The sequence below is a fragment of the Dermacentor albipictus genome, chromosome 8, assembly GCF_038994185.2.
Source record: "Dermacentor albipictus isolate Rhodes 1998 colony chromosome 8, USDA_Dalb.pri_finalv2, whole genome shotgun sequence".
Lineage (NCBI taxonomy): Eukaryota > Metazoa > Arthropoda > Arachnida > Ixodida > Ixodidae > Dermacentor > Dermacentor albipictus.
The window spans coordinates 102,349,207-102,356,908 of record NC_091828.1 but is presented as its reverse complement, the minus strand read 5'-3'; the positions used below and the strand labels follow the sequence as shown (position 1 = coordinate 102,356,908).

General features: G+C 46.7%; 1 protein-coding gene across 1 annotated transcript in view; it reads left to right on the top strand.

Annotated features, from left to right (window-relative positions):
• LOC135913714 (uncharacterized) overlaps positions 1–7,702 on the top strand; it is a 29,122-nt gene continuing 21,420 nt past the window's right edge. Inside the window, exons 1-4 of the mRNA XM_065446311.1 lie at positions 1–155; positions 1,295–1,437; positions 3,362–3,445; positions 7,054–7,142. Of these exons, the coding sequence (XP_065302383.1) occupies positions 1,311–1,437; positions 3,362–3,445; positions 7,054–7,142 (300 nt within the window). The 5' untranslated portion in view covers positions 1–155; positions 1,295–1,310. The remainder of the gene's footprint in view (positions 156–1,294; positions 1,438–3,361; positions 3,446–7,053; positions 7,143–7,702) is intronic.

Below are 7,702 nucleotides of genomic sequence, written 5' to 3'. Positions count from 1 at the left end.
ACCGACCGTGAAACACAATAGCGCCCCCGCTGGAACGGCCGTTTCTAGTGGAGCAGCAGCGACGGAACAACGAGACCCGAAGTTCTCCAGCAGCCTTATCTCGAGCAGTGACAAACCACTGTTTATCGGCCATCGCAACGAACCGTCGTCGACTGGTAAGTTCGAATTTCGTAGCGGTGCTCCTGTAACCATTCATTAGCCATTCACGGTACGGCTTTTTCACTGGCGTTACTTATCAGCGTGGTTAGCGTGCGTTCCGATGTTGCTGGAGTGAGCCCTATATATACAAGGGTGTTTGAAGTCAACGCCAGTGCCGTCGGACAGACAGCCGAATGTTCCGACTCTTTCTTTGGGGGGGAGGGAAGGAGAAGTTTGTACAAAGAACATTCATATGTGTTTAGCGATCAGTGAGCATACTCGGCCGACCAGGGTCGACTCGTGCCGTCTCGGGCCGGGTTCTGGCTCACAGGTCCAGTATCGGGCGCGAAACAAAAAGCGGTTGCTGCGCGCTGATATAGCGAAAATCCTGGCCGGCCAACTCCGGTTCATTTTCGGTAAGAAAGTGCACTACAGAGGCTGGAAAGAATGTCCGTGTGCTAGTACTCCGGGCTGTTCTCGAAATGCTGGAACGCCGGATGTAACCCGATGCAAAACATTTGCACCCTGAAACGTAGCCAAAAAAAAAAAAAAAGAAAGCCTAATGCCGAGGAAGGGAGTATTCGCGGAGAAGCACCAACCCCAGTTACTATCCATACAAATATGATTTTACCATGCTTTGAGAGGTGGTCATTTATGGCACTCTACGTTATACTAGGCATTATGGGTGCCTAGTATAACGTATAACCCCCCCCCCCCAAAAAAAAGATAAACAAGAATTTCACAGACAAAAGAAGGCGCCGTCAGATCTCGACAACTCCGGTACTTCGCAAACAGTAATAGCTTACGGACAAGCTAAAGCTATATATATACGCAACCTCGCAGTCGCCGTCATTGCATGATTGTCGCTGGTGAGGATATGCGTACGCTGCGGTTAAATTTGAGTGGACATGCGCATCTCACCAAATAACGGTTCGTTTCCTAGAATGCGTATGCGGAGAAGCGCTCATCTCGACAACACGATGTGTCATCGCCGGGACGGTGTGGCAGACACGAGGTGACTCGCCGTCGTCGTGATGTCACTGCATGCACATGTTACATATAAGGTTGCCACGTGCGCACATATAGCGATCCCGAGAGAGAGAATCCAAGTTTTCGCATTCACAGTACATCTTTTGCTATTGGCGGTGACTCGCAGGCACGAAAAGTCAGCCATGGATAAACTACGCGTGGTGGACCTGCGATCGGACACGCTGACCAAGCCGACGCCCGAAATGCGCCGGGCCATGATGGATGCCGAGGTCGGCGACGACGTCTTCAAGGAGGACCCCACCGTCAACGGTACAATCTCGAGACCCCCACATCGTCCTTAGTACGAGCACGTACGTCTTGTAGACGTCTTGTAGACGCTGTGAATTGAAGCATTTTGAGCGCATACGTCTTATAGACGTCATGTAGACGTCTACTAGACGTTGTGAGTTAAAACATTTTGGTATGTCCAGTGGATATTCCGATTTTTTTCTATTGTAATGCCTGGAGTGGACGTATAATAGAGGTAACCGAAAAATGCACAGAAAATTATTTGATGTTGCGCGTTGTTCATACGCCGAAGATGGCCATGCGCACAATGTAACGGGTGTTTATATTACATTGCCACCGGCTGGGCGCTGTGGCACCGTCCCGGCAAGTTTTCGAAACCCCAAAGCATGCACCGCATGACGACCTGCTTGCTGCGCCAACGTCTGGGGGAGGAAAAGAAAAGCCGTTTATAAAACAAAGTTTATTTCTCCGCCACAAGGTACGAGTACTGGCACTTCAGATGCTCAGACAATTACGCCCGTAACCGATTGCAATACAGAATAACAGGCAAAAATTATATTTCACTTATCTCTAATGCAATGTATGTCTGGTCCATCTGGTTGCCTGGCACTATATTGAGCTGGAATAACACGTTTACATGGACCATTTTCCATGAAGTGTGCGGATGGGGACGAGAATACTTTAGACCCACGGCGCTATACGCGGCGGCGGAAACCACTCACTGTTGCAACCCGTCGGAAAACTTTGATGCCTTTGTAGGTAGGCACAGCTATAGTTTGAGCGGCTGCTTGCAGGGTGTTCCCGTCCGTGGGCCTTCTTTCTTTCGCGCCGCGTGCAAATGGAACTGCTATATATTGTGCAAGAAAACAACGTGTCATTTCGCATACTTTGGCGGCGCCTACACTGCAGGACACCAAAGCTGGAACGCGGAAATGATTCGTGGGTTGGGGAGATCACCGAGGCCTTTTCGTATATACCGGAAGCGTATAAGATCGTCCGTGCGCTATTTCGGACTGACATTAGAGAGTTTTAGCTCAGGGGACGCAAGCGGGCTTGCGCACGCAAGAACTAGGGGCCACGGTACTGCGCATGCGCAGATCCCCACGTCTGCGCATGCGCAATACCGTCAGCCCTAGTCTTGTGCGAGAAGAGCTCCCGGCATGCTCCGCGGCCTCGGCGGCCCCGACCAGCGCCACGGACCGGCCTGCATGACCCCAGCTTCACGTTTGTGAAGCCCTCTGCAGCTTTCTCCGCGAAACAAAAAAAAAAGAATTGCGCACTAAGATCGTTCTTTTTACTTCTTACGTAGACATTTGAATTCACATTTGCAAGGTACCTATTTAATTTCACTTTATTTTACCCCCCCCCCAAAAATGTTATAACAGTTTATTTCACCGCCCGATTCACGGCCGATTCCCCAGAGTGGGTTGCGCCATGTCATTAAGGACCAAGAACTATCATGAACTAACTAAAGCCAGTGCATATAAATCTACACTGGCTGCCGCCGCAGACGGCTGGAATACCCTGCAATAGCCGTACGTCGGATTTCTCTCAAAATCATACAGGCATTTGTATCCTGCTTGTTCGTCGGAATGATGAAAAAAAAAAAAAGAACGTTGAAGACCTGCTGGATAGTTCGCGCCGGTTGGTGGATGCGGATGTTCGTGTGTTCTGCTTAAAATGATGGTACTAACACGATATTTTCCCGTCCTTTTTTTTTTACTTTAAATGAAGCTTTGTTACCTCTAAACAACGCAGAAAGTACTGTCAACCCTGGCCTCAGAGCGCCGTAAATAATTCAATAGCTTTATTTATCGCAAAAAGAAATTGATAGACGGACATACGACGTTAGTACACCCTTTTAAGACGTAGATGAGAACACGAGTGTGGAGCTGCGTGAGGAGTACTGCCAATCCGCCTTTCCCTCCATGCTTCCCTTTCACAGAACTCGAACGTGTGGTGGCCGAGCTGCTGGGAAAGGAGTCTGCTCTGTTCGTGCCCACGGGGACCATGGGAAACCTGGCAGCAGGTAGGAATATACTTCCTTAACGTTTCGTTCCTTCATTCATTCTTTTCTATTTATTTTTTTATTTATTTCATACTGCAGACCTAGATCAGGTCCAAGCAGGGTGGTTATACACAACAATAATGCAATGCATTATTCAATCAAGTAGGGTCGTAAGACACAACAGTAGTACAATGAATCAATCAACTCAAACGGGAAACAAGGAGTTATTTCAGTCTGTTATAGTTCGGGCAAAGAAAGAATACTTGAATACATCCGTCCGTGCAAAATAAGGTGTTAGTGAATTCGGATGATGGTGTCGAGTAGGCCTAGACGTTGTACTAGACAGATACGATGCGCTTTACCCTGCATGGAACGCAGCAAATGAAATTCCTCGACATATCTTGTAGGTGTATACTCTAGATATCAGTGGCGCTGTTTTGGGGACAGGAACAACTGGTGCACGCAAAATCAGATTATGCAGACACGTACACACACGTGCACGCGTATACTTGGGTCGAAAAAAGCTACCAGGTGGTGGTGGTGCCTGCGGCCAGTTTAAGCATATTCCCGGAATGTGGCGCTGCGCTAAGCTCTCTGGTGAGTCTCTGGTTTGCGAATGTGGATCATCTTATAAAGCCGGGCTTCGCGATTGATGGATATATAACACTATTCAGAAGAACAGAGATAGATAGATAGATAGATAGATAGATAGATAGATAGATAGATAGATAGATAGATAGATAGATAGATAGATAGATAGATAGATAGATAGATAGATAGATAGATAGATAGATAGATAGATAGATAGATAGAATAAAGGCACAACTATACAGCTACATTGATGGAGATACATAAAAAGACAAAAACAGAGGCAAACAATACACAAATAGATGCGGACAGACAAACAGACAGACTGGCAGAAACACATATACATATACGAGTATATATAGACAATAAGAGGGGCCCAGTTTTTTTTAGCCACGACCAGAAGCCAACAGAAAACGAAGCTAGAGAAAGCATACAGGAAATATTTGTTGGCTTCATACATACATACATACATACATACATACATACATACATACATACATACATTAGACAGATAGATAGATAGATAGATAGATAGATAGATAGATAGATAGATAGATAGATAGATAGATAGATAGATAGATAGATAGATAGATAGATAGATAGATAGATAAACTTTACCCTTTAAACTACCCGCAGTGCCATGGATGAAGGAACGAAGGTACAAACCTTCCAGTAAACGCACATGCGCGTGATCGACTTCGTTTGAGAAAAGAAAAAGGTTCGCCGTCATGATACATTATCTCGCGTTATCGTGGTTTCTCTCGAGGAAGGGTAGGCGGCGCTTATCTCCGTATCGGGTTCTTTGTTCTGATTTCCGGAAAGAAAGGTCGACCGAGCACGTGACACGCATCCCCGCGGGCGCACGCCACCTGCGCTGTTATCTTTCACTGCGAGATAAGCGCGCGCGTTATCAGGCTCGGGGAGCAATGCTTGCGGCTCATTAATCTTCGCGCATTCCTCGACTCGCTGATCTACGCGTTGGAGAGCCAGCGATGCAACATGAACGCCTCGCAGCGTTCCCCCCATATTCCACTGATAAAGAAAAAAAAATCACTAATCAACTTCTGAATTACATATCAAGGCGCATATTGCAATTACGAATCTTAGCTGCCGAGTTTGCAAGATGCGCCTCCCCTTGAAATGAATCTCTCGGATGACAACAGTTTCGAGATATTAGAGAGTTTTAGAATAAGGGCCCCGTGTCCCAGAAGATCCGGCGTCGGACGTCGCCTCTACAAAAAGAATTTCGGACCAAATTCCGAACCACGCACACCCAACCACTTCTCTACAACCAATGTTGCTCAAATGTTGTCTTTTGTTCTTTACAGGGTTATTCCTCGGAATTTTGAGAACGGCAGTCCACAAACAAATGTAATGGCAAAAAACACCGACAGCGCATATCTTTTATGTTAGCTCTTCTCAGAGTGAAATATTAAAAGGGCGACGCCATAACAGGAGATAGACCCACGCAAGAGGCCGCGCTTCTACCAGAAAGCTTGCCCTTCGTGCATAGCGTTCGCCGCGCCAGCGTTTCCCGGGAAACGTTACGGTTACATAAGCTGCAGCGTGGCCTCCGCGATCACGGAACGGAGCTGATCGCGGAGGCCACGGCTGCAGTTGCCGGGCACCATTGAAAGCAATCAGGGGTCTTTGAATGCTATTGCGTTCCACTCTGAAAGGCGAAACTTAGCCGTTCTCCAATTTTTTTTTAAATTCCCAAAGTATGGTACGAAATACATGCGCGTCCCAATTACTGTCAACCTTATTTTCGCGATTACCTCCCCCCCTTTTTTTACAGAGAGAAAAAAAAAACAAGAAAACATTTAAGGGCAAGGAACAAAAGGCTACACAACAGCAGCTTGCCGGAATTCCTGCCCTTTTCCTTGGCAATCAGTTACAGCGAATACGAAATGAAAAAAAAATTATTACAGGCGCACAAGATATGTCCACATCTATACATATACACACATATCTACTGAAGAAATACATTTACCCACGCATATGTAATGCTCTTCATGCAGATTCGCCTCAATGCATAAAATAGGACATTGTAGAAAAAAGAAGGAAGTAAAACAACGGTGCATTTTTACGTTAAACTTTGACGGCGCTTATCTCCCAACCGGTGTCGCTCTGGGGATACATTCCAAGTGGATATATACACGCGTCGCCAACTCACCGGCTGCAGTGCGTGAATTTTCATACGTGTCTTACAGTAATTAATAAGGAATTTAATTAGCGGATGTTTGTTAATTAGCCGAATATATGTTACGATTTCTAGTGCAAGCACAGTCCGCTTCTCCGAATAATCCAGCTCAACGACAACAGAATTACGCTTATCGGCAACGCGGGTGATAACTAAAAAAAAGTGATAACCCAGTATTGTCGTGGTTAACGAAAATCGAGCCTCACGGGTTCCCTTCTCCTCTAACCACCTATTATTAATTATTACTAATTACGTGCATCGCGGTATTAAAGGTCAATCCGAGTCTCTTCGCAAACTTCGCAAGTTTCATCCAGGATGCATTTCCGACGCCCAAAACAACCAAAATGTACATCGTATGCACGTACGTCATTCAATGATACTCCGCGACTTCCGGTTTACGGCAGCGCCATCTTGGGGAACCTATAAGCCTATGCGCGCGCCTCTAAATAAGGTACCCCAAGATGGCGGAAGCAGACGACAGCAGCGGATGTGACGTCTCGTGCATACTATGTAAACGAGGAAAACGTACCTCGAAATCAGTGACGTCACACTGACGTACACCGCCGCCACGAGGTTTTTGGCGCGAAAATTCAAGAAGCTGTAAATTGTGCGCCCCTCGAGCACCCCGCCCGCCCCTTCAAAGTTTTGCAGTAAATCTTTCTCCAGTCGTAATCGTATCCCTCATTTGCAGGCAAACGAACGAAAGCTTAAGAACCTGCAATTGAATTAGTGTGTGCAGATCGTCGAGTTCCACTTAAAGGGGGCGAATAGCCACGTCCCCCGCCTATTAACAAGCTTTCATGCTAAGCCTCATAGTATTGTGCAACTTCATATGCAGTAATGGCCCACTGTGACCAGAGGGGCCAAGAGATCCTTGTCGGCGACGCCTCGCACATATTTCTCAACGAGCAAGGCGGAGTGGCCCAGGTAAGACTGCGCGATTCTTCAGAGGAACAACCAAGGAGAAGAGTGTTAATATTGGAGACTATATATATATATATATATATATATATATATATATATATATATATATATATATATATATATATATATATATATATATATATGTATTCTTGAATTCTGGCTACCCCTGTTAGCTCTCCAATACAAATCGCCGATTATCGCCTAAGTCAGTCAGTCAAGAACTTTATTGAGGTCCTGAGGGGGTCTAAGCCGTTGGAGATCCCACGCGGGGAGCTCCTTGGGCCGAAACCGTATACGCGACGCCCAAGTCGGGACGGGAACGTGGTGACGCCCCGCCAGTTCTTGGGCCCTCTGGACGGCCTTGAGTTGGAGTGTGAGGTCCGGGCTTTTGAGGGCTTCTTCCCATTCGGGCTCACTGGAGAGAGGGCCCTCTGGTAACGCGGTACATTGCCAAAGCATGTGCGAGAGTGAGCAATAGAGTTCTGGGCAGTCTGGGCAATTTGCCGGGATTTCTGAATTGTAGTGACTTAGTAGGCCTCGTGACGGATACGAGTCCGTCTGCA